At 41.2% G+C, this 14,757-nt stretch overlaps 1 protein-coding gene across 4 annotated transcripts in view; it reads right to left on the reverse strand.

The window, feature by feature from the left end:
* Positions 1–8,579: 8,579 nt before the first annotated feature.
* The window catches only part of Kif14 (kinesin family member 14), an 81,210-nt gene continuing 75,032 nt past the window's right edge, over positions 8,580–14,757 (reverse strand). For all 4 annotated transcript variants that reach the window (XM_029562152.1, XM_029562154.1, XM_029562153.1 and 1 more), the window contains 3 exons: positions 12,164–12,238; positions 11,053–11,188; positions 8,580–10,686 (listed from right to left, as the gene is read on the reverse strand). In XM_029562152.1, coding sequence (XP_029418012.1) covers positions 10,310–10,686; positions 11,053–11,188; positions 12,164–12,238 — 588 coding nt within the window. In that variant the 3' untranslated portion in view covers positions 8,580–10,309. The remainder of the gene's footprint in view (positions 10,687–11,052; positions 11,189–12,163; positions 12,239–14,757) is intronic.

Below are 14,757 nucleotides of genomic sequence, written 5' to 3' on the forward strand. Positions count from 1 at the left end.
CATCCTTGGCTACATAGTGAGTTCGAGGCCAGCCTGGACTACATGAGATCCTGTTTCAAAAACAATTATCATGTATCTCTAAGGAATAAATCTTTTTCCTACAAAATTATAGCACCATCATCAGACTCAAGAAGTTTAACACTAATACCAACCCAGTACCATCATCTGATATATTAATTCATATTTATATTTTCTCCTGCCTCAAAAATGTCCCTCATTTCAATTGTTTTCCTTTTTGGTCAAGATCCAATCAAGATTAATTGTCCTATTGAGGTGCCATATTTCTTACTTTTACTCTTTAACATTTTTCTATTTCAAAAAATATTTTATTTATTACTTTTATTCTGTGTATGAGTATATTGTCTGTATGTATGTAAGTGCACCTGTACCATACAGTGCCTGGGGAATCAGAAGAGGATGTCAGAGCCTCTGAAACTGGAGTTGTGGATGGTTGTTAGCTGCCATGTGGGTGCTGGGAATTGAATCCAGGTCCTCTGCAAGAGCAGCAAGTGCTCTTAACTGCTGAGCCATCTCTCTGCTTAATTATATTTTTATAAGCTTATCAGTTTCCATTTCTAAAATTATACATTTATACTTTATAATCCTGTTCCATAGCTAGATGTTAACAGGGCCAGCCAAAAGCTTTGGGCTAAAATCAAGAGTTGTTCAGAAAGATCTACACTCTAATTTAGCATTGTAAAGTTTAATGGTCAATTTTGGGTGATTTCCTATGCTTAGATGGCATAAGAAACATTAATATCAGATTCTGTTCAAAAGAGACTGTAATCATAGGATGCTAATTTTAATATGCACTCTGTCCTCATTAAATAGAAAACCTTTGAAAGAATGCCAGTCTCCTAATTGTTGCTGCACATGCCAAGTAGATGTGTGAACTACTTGGCTTGGGGCCATTTTTCATGCGACTTGCAGTGCCATCTGAGTGCTGGGCAGCAGGAACTAGAACAAAGGCAGCATTAAGGCTCCCTGTGTCGGGAAGGCGGTGTTCACACAGCCACAGCAGCTCTGGCTCTGCTTGCTGTGGAGGACAGAACACAGCCCTGTGTGTCCCAACCGCACAGACTATGAAAGGCTTCTCAGTTGGGACAGAATACTGCCTAAATGAAAAAGAAGATTTTAAAAAGTTTTCTGAAACTTAGTGTTAGACTTAAATTTAAACACTTTTGCCAGGCCTGGTCATTGTGCATGCCTGTAATTCCAGCACTCTGGGAGCCTGGGCAGGGGGTTGACCAAATTCAAGGCCAGCATGGACTACATATATATTCTATTTTAAAAGGGATTCTAGATCTTACTGGGTGGTGTGTGAGGGCAGGCACAAGGTCTTAACAATGGGTGTTAAGGGTTTCCACAGAGCTTCTGCAGTGTCCTTTCACGTGTAGGTGTCGCCACTGAAAGGAGTGACCCACTGCTGGTAGTACCACTTTGGCCCAGAGCTCTCAATTCCTGACTCCTGTTTCTAATTTAAGCAGCGTCTGTTTATTTTAGATGAAGTTAAACATTAAATAAGTGCTATTTCTCCCCAGTGTCTCCCCATCCACTGTCATTGGCCCCCTTCCTTCTACCCCTCAAGCAGTCCTCTCCTGTATTCAAGGCACATGCACTCTACATACCCTTCAGCGCTCTTCTTTCTCACAGTCCCTGATTTTCACCACACACACAAGTATATAAACTTAAATCTAGATTTCACATATGAGAGAAAGTATTCTTTTTCTGAGTCTGGCCTATTTTGTTCAACAGAATGATCCATCCATTTCCCTGCAAATATCACCCCCCCGCCCCGCTGCCACCCTCAATACCTTCTTTTTTGAGATAGGGTCTCATGTAGTCCACACTTGCCTTGAACTCACTATATAGCCAGGAAATGACCCTGAACTCCTGATTTTCCTGCCTCCACTTCCCAAGTGCTAATTTTATTTTCCGTTCTGGCTAAATTCCATTGTGTATACACACGGCATCTTCATTCATTCATGTTCTGGTTGCATTATTCATTCATCTAGGCTGGATCCATAAGTACTACTAACTGGCATAATGAGTCAATTTTCATCTTTGCCTGTGTGATAGAAAGTATCTAGGAAGCTTTAAAAACTCATCTGCCTCCCAGACCAATACAATCAAAATCTCTGGAAGTTGGAGCTCAGGTGTTGGTAGTCTTAAAAAGCCACCAGGTGATACCAATGTGAAGCCAGTTTTTGGATTCTGTTCCTAAGGATCAAGAGCAGAATGTGCCCAGGGCCATGCCCTTAATCCCAGCACTCCAGAGGTGGAGGCAGAACTCTGTGAGTTCCAGGCCAGCCCAGTCTACTTATCGAGTTCCAGGCCAGCCAGTGCTACACAGTGAGACCCTGTCTCAAAAGCAAGCAAGCAAACAAATAGGTGTCATCCAGATCACCTAGGTTCCTCAACCCAGGTGCTGATGACACTGGGCAAGTCACTCAACCCTTCTGTGCTTCACTCTTCTCAACTCTAAGGCAGAGACTGTAATACTACCTAACTTATATGACTGCTGTAAGGATTAACTTAATTAACTTATAGTTATCATTTAATAAGTGGTATAAATAAGTGATATTTCATAAGGGATTGCTGTCACTGTTTTTATACTGTAGTCCTCTTTTACTACGTGGTTACATTCCAAGATCCCCAGTAGATGCCTGAAACCAAGGACAGTATCAAACTCTGTAAACATACACATTACATAGTATCTATGTATTTTTCCTATGCATGCCTATGCTAAAGTTTAACTTATAATTTGGGCGTGTTAAGAGATGACCAGCAGTAACTAATAACAAAATGTGACAATGGTGACAGTATGCTGTGATAGAAGTTACTGAATGTGGTCTCTCATGAAACAGCTAAGACAAACACTAATACTGTCAGCGCAAGGTTGGCTGCAGGTAGCTGGAATGGCAGAAGGGGACCATCGTGTAATGAGGTTGTGGACCACTCTCACCAGAGCACTCTTCCCTTGCCAAATCAGAAGCTGTCAAGTAATTCTGCTGCACAGAACAAAGCCTCTTGCCTTCTGAGAAACAAAGGCCACCATGTCCCCTGATTTGGGCTCCCACTGAACATTCACTGGGGTCTGTCTGTCTTTGCACCTTCTGTATTCCTGTTGTTCTGCCCAGACAGTTCTGGTGCTGCCCAGAGCCTTGCACAAGCCAGGGACTAGTAATACACTTCAACTCTGTTACATAAACATCAGGTCAAGAGCGAGACCCCGAGAATGCAGCCGACCAGCAGAAACCAATGGCCACGGCTTCCAGAGGCCACGTTCCCACATATTTATTTACCCGGCAGGCAGTAGAATGAGTCCATTTTGCTTTATGTGCAAAACTTTACTCCTAGGCCAATTTTCTGGTGCCCCCAATGACATATTGCAAAATGAAATAAAAGTATCAAGAACAGTAATTTATTCCTGAAATACATCTTCCAAGAGCTCTGGATATCTGCCATGTTGACCTCTCTTAGCCTGAACCCGAGCTGTCACCCACATTAAATTACTTTCTAAATCAGAGGTAAACTTTACATCAGAGGTAAACTTTACATCATAAAATATCATTCATAGCCTCATCAATCCAGCCTGAGATCTGCATTACTCTCTTGACCTGAACTCCTAGATATTCACAACTCACAGATCGACCAGCTTTGTTCTATCAATACACCTCACCCTGATGGGGTATTACACTAATAGATTACTGGAGCTGCTGCTCACCACATTGATGTATAAGAGCAATACATTAGGAAAGCCCCGACTCACCTGGATGATGGATTGTTGTAATGGTCATCTGGGGGAAGTGTGCTGGTGAAATAGGGCCCTAACAAGGGCACCAACTAGAAAAGATCAAGTTCAGAGTGGGTTCGGCTTAGTTTACAGGGACAAAGAGAAGCAACCTGGGTCCCACCAGGACATGCTCCCTCTGACGTACCAAGTCCCATATTTGCAGGCAAGACAGCAGCTGTCCACATGAAGGATCAGCACTCAATCATTTCTGAGAAATGACTGCGACTACAATAAATGTCCTGGGGCTAGAATGAAAGCAGGAACAGAGGATACTTTTACTTTGTGGATACATGATTTATTTCATAATAAAATTACTAAAGGGATGGGATGGAGAGATGGCTCAATGGGTAAGAACACTTGCTGCTCTTTCAGAGGACCCAGGTTCAATTCACAGCATCCACAAGGCACCTAACACCCATCCTTAACTCCGGTTTGAGGACCTGATGCCATCTTCTGGCTTCTGTAAACACCAGTACATCACAATGTACTTATATATATATGTAGGCAAAATACTCATACACATAAAATAAAAATAAAATCTTTAAAAAATTACTAAAGGGAATTACACAAGAATATCATTTCAATAATTTTTTTTTTTTTTTTTTTTTTTTTTGAGACAAAAAAGGGTCTCCCTGTAGACCCAGCTGTCCTGGAACTCACTATGTAGACCAGGCTGGCCTTGAACTCACAGAGATCCACCTGCCTCTGCCTCCTGAGTGCTGGGATTAAAGGCTCGCACCACCATGCCTGGCCATTTCAGTAATTTTTAAGTGTCTTAGTTCCTTTTCTGTTGCTGTGGTAAAATATTCTGTCAAGAGCAACTTGGGGGGAAAGGGCTTACTTAGTTCACAATTTCCGGTTATAGTCCATCACTGTGGGGAATTTGAGGTAGCAGGAACTTGAAGCAGCCAGTCTCACTACAACCACAGTCAAGAACAGAGAGCAGGGGCTGGAGAGATGGCTCAGTGGTTAAGAGCACTGGCTGCTCTTGCAGAGGACTAGGTTCGGTTCCCAGCACCCACATGGTGGCTAACAACTGTCTGTAACTCCAGCTCCAGGGGATCCAGAGCCCTCTTCTGACTTCCGTAGGCATTGTATGACATAAGTACACTTAAATATACATGCAGCCAGGCGTGATGGCGCATGCCTTTAATCCCAGCACTTGGGAGACAGAGGCAGGCAAATCTTTGTGAGTTCAAGGCCAGCCTGGTCTACATAGCAAGCTCCAGGCCAACGCAGAGCTACAGTGAGACTGTTTCAAAGATAAATAAGAAATACCTAGGCACTCACACATACATATACATATATACACACACACACACACACACACACACACACACTTATGCAGGCAATACACTCATACACATAAAATTAAAATGATAAATTATTTTGAAAAAAACAGAGTGATGAATTCATACATGTATGCCTGCCCTCAGCTGGCCTTCTCCACTCACACCATTCTGAATCCTCTACAGAGGGAACTGGTACCATCTCAATCAGTGTAAGCAAGACAACCCCTCTCAGACATGCTCACAGGCTTACCTGACCTAGACAATCCCTCATTGAGACCCCCTCTCCCCACAGGTGATTCTAGATTGTGTCGACTTGACAATTAAAACTATCACATTAAGTTACTGAGCAGTTTCGACAACTCTACATACATACACCAAAAGGCATTGTCCTAGTTTGTTTCTTCATTGCTGTGACAAAATAATACCAACTTGGGGAGGAAAGGGTTTATTCAGCTTACAACTCCCAGGTCACAGTTCATCAGGGAGCCCAAGGTAGGAACTTAGGGCAGGAACCTGGAGGCAGGAGCCCGGAGCACAGGCCATGGAGGATCACTGCTTACTGACTTGCTTCCCTGGCCCCTGCTCAGCCTGCTTTCTTATGCAACACAGGCCCACCTGCCCAGGGGTGGCACTACCCACAGTGGGCTGGGCCCTCCCACATCACTCAACAATCAAGAAGGTACCCCATGGACATGGCCATGGGCCAGTCCAGTGGAGGCAATTCCCCAATTGAGACTCCATCAACCCAGGTGTATCAAGTTGACACTAAAGCGATCCAGCACACTGAGAAGGATGTTCTCATGAAGAAAGAGTGAACACCCAGGTCCATCAGCTGCAGAGTGTTCCACCACAGCAACTCTGCTTTCCAGCCCATGCTCTGTTAGGACAACCTAGGACAGGCCATGGGGAATGACACTCCTTACCTGTCACTCTGCTCTAAGAACCAGCTGCCCGTGGTTGTCTCATGGGCATGACAGTGACACAAGAGCTAGCTGGCGCCATCTTCAGAGGACTTTCTCAAGACTGCCTCGCTTCTGTTACTGTCTTCTTAGCCAAAGCAAGTCACATGGCCAAAGCTGGTAGTGGGTTACATGCCCCAGTGGGAGGGCACTGGGAAATCACAGCCTCCAAATGCCATTGCGTAATGAAGACCATTTTCCCTGAGCTGTCCTGAACATAGCAGTGCTCTGGTGGGTCTCCTGAAGGCTCAGAATCAGTGTACAGCAGTTGCTTGTGTTGAAAGTGTGTAATGTTGTGAACAACTGCAGATCCAGCAAGTTGTGTCTCTCAAAATTCCCTAATATGAAACAGTCTACTTTTTCAGATTTAACATAAAAAATGGACCTGGCATTAAATAATTCTTAGAATGAATAAACCTAGCTATCAGATGATAAAATTAGTGTACTTCACATCTAAAAATACCATAGATTTTTGACTAAGTAACTCAGTCTATAAACTCAGTGACTATAACTTAAAAATCTAGAGCACAAACTTCCATTACCAATCATGCTTAGGAAGTTAGGAAGTTGGACACATTATTTTGAGACAGAGTCTCACTATATAGCTCAGGCTGGCCTCGAACCTGAAGTACTCATGTCACGGCCTCCTGGGAGCTGGGATTACAGGTTTGTACCACCACAAGGGGCTCAACCTTCTTTAAACTGAACCAAACTATTGATATCTCTTCTCACCCGTGAGAAATAAATTTTTCCTTTCCAAATTTTCCTTCCCAAAGTATTGTTGGCTCATAGTTAGGCTCTGCAAATTCAAGTGTATTGGTTATTTACCAAGATAAAACAAGCTTTGCTAAAAGTTTCAGGTGAACCCAATGAAGGATGCATTTACATCTCACTGTATCTTCAGTGAGATATCATTCACTCGTCTTTAAGTCAGTTTGTGATGCCTAGAGAACGGCAACACCACTTGGTACATTGGTGCTGTACCCACACCAAGTGTGATCTTGTTTACATAACAAGGCTTTGTTGGCTAGTAACAGAAGGAAGGACAGACTGAAATTTATTTATTGCCTACTTGCCAAATGTTATTCCTTAATTTCCCTCATTTGAGGCTCATTGGACATAGTCCACAGGGCGGTCTCACTTTTCCTTCTGCAGATAAGCTAAGAAGAGTAAGCACCTTGTTTAAGGATGTGTAATTGCTTAGCACCCCGATACCCTCCAAATTGTAAAGATCATGGCCATTCAAAGCTCATGTTCTTTCCACCACAGAACAGGAAAATCTATTCCAGACATAGTGAACTTGGAAGGGCAGAGCAGTGTTAAAGAACTGAGGAGGACTGTAGGCTACAGCTCGGACAGAGCAAGCAAGAAAAGCGAAGTAGCTACCACAGTAATTTCGGTATTTGTTTAGTGTTTCCTACTTCTTTGATTTGAAAAACTGGGATAGCTGCCATTATCAAGTCAGGGTGGTTAGGACATTTGATTTAAGAATAAGTGAAAATAACACAATAAAGAATTTTGAACCAGGGGTTCTGATGGCACAAGCAGTTAAGAGTACTGCCTGCTCTTGTAGAAGACTGGGATTCGATTCCCAGCACCCACATGGTGGCTAATAACTGTAACTCCAGTTCCAGGGGACGTGATGCCCTTTTCTGACCTCCGTGGGAATTGCATGACATGGGTGCACTTAGATACATGCAGGCAATACACCCATACACATAAAAAAATAAAAAGAATGAAAACATTACCATTGAAATCTACCTGATGAATTTATCGATGCTCAGGTGCCAAGGATCCCAGAAAGTAACCAACTATGACTAGTAATAATCAGATATACAGAGATTATGACGCATGTGAAAATATCTAAGTGTTATTTGCATTAAAAATGAATTTTTCTGGGCTGGAGAGATGGCTCAGCAGTTAAGAATACTAGTTGTTCTTGCAGAAGACCCAGGTTTGAATCCCAGCACCCACATGGCAGCTAACAACTGTCCATAACTCCAGTCCCAGGGGATCCAACAGCCTCTTCTGACCTCCGTAGGCAATGCACAACACGGGTGCACTTACCTACATGCAGGCAATACACATATACACATAAAATAAAAATAATAAATAAAATCTTTTAAATAGAAAAATGAAATTAAAACTGTTTGCTGTAATAATAATCTATATAATACAGATAAACTTGTGCCCTCAGATTTTGCTACCTTTTCTTCATGAATGAAAAATTCCAGATTATCAGAGAGAAACATAACTACAAGATTCTGAAGCTCTGACTGTGGACTTGTGTCCAGCTTTCCTTTGTTTCTCTTCTCCTTGGCCATCAAGGGCTGGAAGGATATACTGTCCTAATTTCTTTTCCAGAACATACAGTTCCTGCAATAGAAAGATTTGTCTCCTTTGGCTCATGAGTCTAAAGGATATTTTTCATTTTGGATTCAAATGACTTTCTTAATAATACATTTTTTTAAAAGATAAAAAATAAAAGAATTAAAAAAAAAAGAATTTTGGACCAAGAGGCAATTCTGAAGCTCACAGGATTTATTAAAGACACTCTATAACACTTTCCAGTGCACATGATTCTAAAAGCAAATATATTTTACATCACTTATTCAAATACAGTATAACAAATTATTTAGCATAAATATAAATAAGTTTAAAAGGACACTAAAAAAGTTTGATGTTACAGTCATGAGTCTAGAAAACAAACTAGCTAGGTGTGGTGATGCACACCTGTGACGCCAGCGCTCAGAGGCAGAGGCAGGAAGATGGCAAGTTCTGGGCCACACTGGGCTATGTAACAGGACTGTGTCTCAAAGAAAACAAAAAAAGGGAGCGGGAGAGAAGAAACAAAGGAAGATTAAATACGGAACAACAAGGTGAAAACTACCACTCTGGAGCTTTAGGAAGTTCAAGGAAGTACAACCTTTCAGGAAAAGTTCTCATATGTACATTTACAGTTCATCAACTTGATAATAAAAGTGCTACTTCCCAGAGCATTGACTGATAAAATAAATATTGAACTTCAGAAAGAAAACAAATTCAAATGCCAAAAATAAAACAGGAAATGGAAACAAATTTCCTATACTGCACCATTTCAAGGCAAACACACCACATGGATCACCACTGCTAGGATGACCATCGGAATATTTATCTACAATCTCTCCCTATAGGGAAATCATCAGGCTGATTCAAGGTACTCCCAGCCAACCTGACCTAGCTACCCAAATGTACCCAGGGTCAATGAAAGGACTGGGTTATTCAAAGGAATTATTCTCCAGGAATTGGCTCAAGTTACCCAGGCAAAGTTAAGAATCTTCAAATTACACATATTCTTGAGGTCAAAAATTAAAATTAAACTATTTTCTTAAATAAGATCCTACAAATGGAACATTATCTTTATTACCTGATTGTAGATGAAGGGTGAGATATAATAAGGATTTTTAATCCCCATCAGACAATATACAAACTCATTATGTTTTAGTAAAACAAGCCACTGTTAAGAAAAGGACCAGCCTCTGATCTCCAAGTATAGTTCTGGCCACATTTCACTAGTTTTAAATTTTATTAATATAGTCCCCATTATGGAACACAGGTTACATAGTAAAGTATTATGCTAGCTGGTCATGTTAATATGTAATTATATTATCTTCAAGTAGTTACTTCTAGTTTGGAAATAAATAAATGATACCTTGAACATGTATATTATTCAAAATGGCAAACTGGTTAACCCTTTGGCAGAGTTTAAGATTTAGCAACACAAGGTGAGCTGCCTTAGTCAAACTGTTGGCAGTTTTACTATAAACCTCATCCTGCATACTATACTCAGAAAAGAGAAGGCACAGGCACAAAATAACTGTTTAGATTTTCATTCATGAGAAAACAACCATCTACAAAGAGAGGAATGAACCAAGTCGAGACAGTGAGTCAGTATTAAAGGAAAGCATTTAAAACTCAAGGCAACAAGAAAGTAGAGACACAGCTCCTGGCTTGGCTGCTTTCTTAATTTCATTCTAATGCTACAATGTTCCAACATGGTAAATTCCTTGTTTAAAAATTGGCTGCTCAGAAGCTTCCGAGAGTACCCTGGGGCATTTTGAAACTAGGATTCCACACTGCTTATACTGTCCACACCCAATGTGAGACCATCAATACACATGGACTCTAAATATTTACACTGATTTTAAGTTCTCTTGCATAAAGAAAACTGTCAAGTGTTCTTTTTAGTGATGGATGGTCACCAAGTACCTGTGCAATGGTATTCACACCCATTGAATCCTATCAGGGGTGCGTCCCTGTGAACACATTGTTGGGGACATGCCTCCATGCAATCCAAAGACACGTTTTGGCACACCTTTACTGCAGTCAGTCTTGCTCAACTGAGACTGTTCCTCCTCTACCACAATATTTTGATTACAAGTTTCCCAGCAATTCAACAAACTAGGTCTCTCTCTACATTCAAAGCATAACAGAAGTGACTTAGCTAGAGATTCTAGTTCCCCAAGACTAACAGGAGGGAGTATACTCTCACAGCTGCCAGCAGAAGCAGAGGGCTCACTGAAGTCACTGTGGACCTTGCTAGCCAAGTTGCAGATAGTTTCAGTATAACTTTTGAGAAGATGTTCATCACTGGGGCACCCTATACAAAGGGAAGGAGAAAAGTAAATTACCTTTCAATTGTTATCAGGCATTTATTACTGCTAATGACTCGAGCTCTCTCTTAAGTACAAAGTGACCCTATAAAACAATCCCAAACACTTAAGATTATTTGGCTAAAGTGCTGCTGGGCAAGCACTTGGCCTTTCTAATTGTGCATGCAGACGTGCTTACACAGAAGTGTGTATTATGTGGCATTCAATAGCCCAAGTTCCTATATTGGTAACTAATAACACTGAAGCAGCATTAGGTGAGCTTCAGTTATAGCTTAAGCTATGAAAGAAAGAGAAACATGTCTGAGTCCCTGAATCACAGAACTCTGATTAATAATTCCACTTGGAGCACATACCTCTCAGTGTAGAAGTAATGATCTGAATGGTTTTCTCTAAGCAATATTTCAACTTCAAGAATTCTGAGGCAAGAATTAACATCTTCCTGGAATCCTGGTGTCTAGACTCTTCTTGTACTTGAGTTCTGAAGCTTTGCTATATAAATAAAATTAATATTTAAAACATATAGGTTACATGACAGTAAATTTAGTCAGTAATGATTTAACAGCCCAGAATTTTACCATTAAGGCAGAGCTTATACTATGTACAGTGAATCTATATCAATAAAACTACTCTGAAAAAGTTTAGTTTCTTCACATAATTCATAACTCCATTTCTATAAGAAAGATCAAAATATATTAACAATGATTTTTTCTTTTTTTAAATTTTATTTATTTATTTTTATTTTAATGTGTATGAATGTTACGCCTGCATATAGGTGTGTTATGAACAGTTGTTAGCTGCTATGCGGGTGCTGGGATTTGAAGCCAGGTCTTTTGCAAGAACAACCAGTGTTCTTAACCACTGAGCCATTTTTCCAGCCCCGACAATGATTTTCTTAAAATAAGAAATTAATTTAAATCAAAGTCTTATCCTAGCACACAAGAATAAAGCAACAATTTCATTCACTAGCCAATACTATAAAGACTGACATTTATTAAGAAATTCAACATTTTAGCATTTTTTAAAATAAAATTTAAGCCATAGGCATTACTCCTCTTCCATACACCGATTACATACTTAACTCTACCTTTTTCTATGACATGAGGCTTGTGACGTGAGACTACTTTGCTTAATTCACCTATTTTTTACAATGTTTGAGTACACTAATTGTTAAATATATTTTTTAGCCCACGATGACTACCCAAACAAAAGATGGCAGTTCCAGAGCCAGTTACTACAAGAAACTGATGATTATCAATAAGTTTCTGTGCAATCTTAGATCTACTAAACTAGTCATTCAGACTGCCAAGAGGGAGGCTAGAGAAAAGTGCACCTGCTTCAGTTAACATGCCCAGAGGAGCTGTCTCCAGCTGAGGACAAAAAAGGAAAGAAAAATATCCACAACTGAACTACGTGTGATAGAATACACTAATCAAAACGAAACAAAAACAATTTAAAGCTTCTTACTATTTTCCATTCAGTAAAGATGTTTTCAAGAGCTCTGACCAATCCCATAGCATTAGCTTTCATCTGCTTGGAAACCTATAGAAAAATGTTAAAATATTTTATTACACAATTAATTACAGAGAAATATAATGTTCTTACATCTGTATGAGACCTGACAGAGGAAAAGTCCTAATCTAGAAGCCAGAGATTGAAGTTCCATCTCTGAGCTAAATAACTCAAAAGTACTTAAAGCATATAAATGGCTTGGCTCACTGAGCTCTTCTCTAGGTCAACTCAAATTTGTTCTACATACTAAGGAGAAAAATGTAGATCACAGTGGCAAATGCCTGTAATCCTAGCACTTGGGAGAAGTCAGATGATTACCAGCCTGGACTGCAGCTGCAGTTACTATACAATGCCAGATTATGCAAAGCTTGAATAAAGATAGTCGGACTCTTAAGCAACCATTTCAGCCATGGAGGAACCTGAACTCCTCTTAGCCCCTGAGCATCTGTTCCTTCAGATCACTCTTGGAACCATGCTCAGGAACAAGGGTTTGCTCTTTCTTTTACTGAAACTATACATCTATCATGAATTGGGGAAGTAAAAGTGGAAAGTCCCTTTTAACTCCTACTGACCTAAATAGCACACAGAACCACAAAGAAATGTTATCAATGCCATCTAGTGTTTGTAACACAAATAGAATTATCTCTAATTGCTTTCAAAGTGATAAGCACTGATTGCAGACTGATATGTAATACACACACACATACATTCATTCATTCATTCATTATTCTGGGTCAAGGGACAGGAATGCTCACGGGGGGGGGGCATTATAACTGAACTAAAATAAGATTAACTTTTTGGTTACAAGGTTACATAAAAGGCATTTGACAAGAGTATGTCCATATGGTAAGGGTTATTACCAGAAACTACAAAGCAAGTTCCAGCCCAACCAGGGCTACCCACACAGCAAGACTTTGTCTCCAAAAGAAGAACATCTGAATTCAGAGGCCAAAAGAGGAGGGTCAGATTTCCCGAAGCTGGAATTACAGGCTTTGTGAACTGCCTGATGTGGGTGTTGGGATCTGAACTCCAATATTTAGCAAGAGCAATAGGTAGTCTTCATTGCTAAGCTACATCTCCAGATCCTGCTATAGGTTCGTAGGCTTTTAAGTTGTAAGAATACAATGAGGAGCTGGGAAGATGGCTCAGTTGGTAAAGTGCTTGCCATGCAAGCATGAGGGCCTGAGTTCAATCTCCAACACCCATGAAAAAGGTGGGGCAGGTGGCACAGGCTAGTAATCCCAGTGCTGGGATGTGGAAACAGAGGATCCCTGGGACTTGCTGGTCAGTCAGCCTAACCTAATTGATGAGCTCCACGTCAATAGCCCAGGGGTTAAGAATAATAGCTGCTCTTGCAGAGGATCTGGGTTCAGTTCCCACCACCCAAACGGTAGCTAACAACTATCTATAATTCCAGTTCAGAGGCATCTGACATCCTCTATTAGCCTCCACAGGCACTGCATGTATGGGTGCAAGCAAAACACTCATATACATAAAGAATAAAATTTTTTAAAGTTTTTAAGGAAAATAAAACAAGCAAGGTGGATGGTTCTGGAGAAACTATACCCACGGCTGACCTCAGATCTACACATACACATATGCATACACGCATGTATACACCTCCACATGTGTACCTGCATACATACAGACACACAGACACACAGACTTGAGAATACAAAAAAGAAAAGAGCTCTGCTTACCTGGGCCTGCATGACCCACAGACCTCTCTCTGGGGTAAGTCGATCACACCCTTCACTCCTTGACTCCCCGAGCCTCATTCACCCTCCCATCTCCACTATCCCCCCCCCACCCCCGTCTCTCCTCCTAGCCTGGGTCTTCTCCCATTCCTTGTCATGGCGCCCCAGAGACCTGGGGAACCACCACTGCTTCCTGATCCTTTGGATCCAGACCAACTCAGTTCCTTCTCGGGTCCCCAGGAGCACTGCTTCTGGGCCTGGCCCGACCCTCACCTCCCTCTGCTTTCTTGAGCCTGCATGACTCACCAGCCTCTTTCCTGCAGGGCTGACTTTCCTCTTCCTAATCCTTTGCATCCAGACCAACCCAGTTTCTCGATGCAGTCCCCAGGAGTCCTTGGGGACACTTCCCACCCCCATCTTCCTTTGCATCTCTGGGTGGCACGGCCACCAGCTGCACTACACCAGCATCTTTCCTGGGCCCGGCTCCCAAGCCAGTCCAACCCCCAAATTCTTGAGGCCAAAATCTTTCCTGGAGGGATCCAGACCTTAGGAGAAAGCCTGAGAGCATCTGATCCTCATCTGACTTGGGCCTCTGTGTGAACTCCTGAAGACAAAAGCAATCCGGCCACTCCAATATAAAATCAAAAGAGAACCAGAAGCTTAAACGAACCAGCTTTTCATCCAAAAAAGTAAACCACAAAGACACATAAAGTTCAAAAAAAGGAGCAGACCTAAACTTGAAGGCTTGAGTCTCACACAAGAATCAGAAACTACAAAAGAAATTCACATGTCAAAATCACAGACAAAAAAAAATAACATGAAAAACCAAAATAACATATCCCCAGCAAAGCC

The sequence above is a fragment of the Nannospalax galili genome, unplaced genomic scaffold, assembly GCF_000622305.1.
Source record: "Nannospalax galili isolate Female #2095 unplaced genomic scaffold, S.galili_v1.0 scaffold113, whole genome shotgun sequence".
Lineage (NCBI taxonomy): Eukaryota > Metazoa > Chordata > Mammalia > Rodentia > Spalacidae > Nannospalax > Nannospalax galili.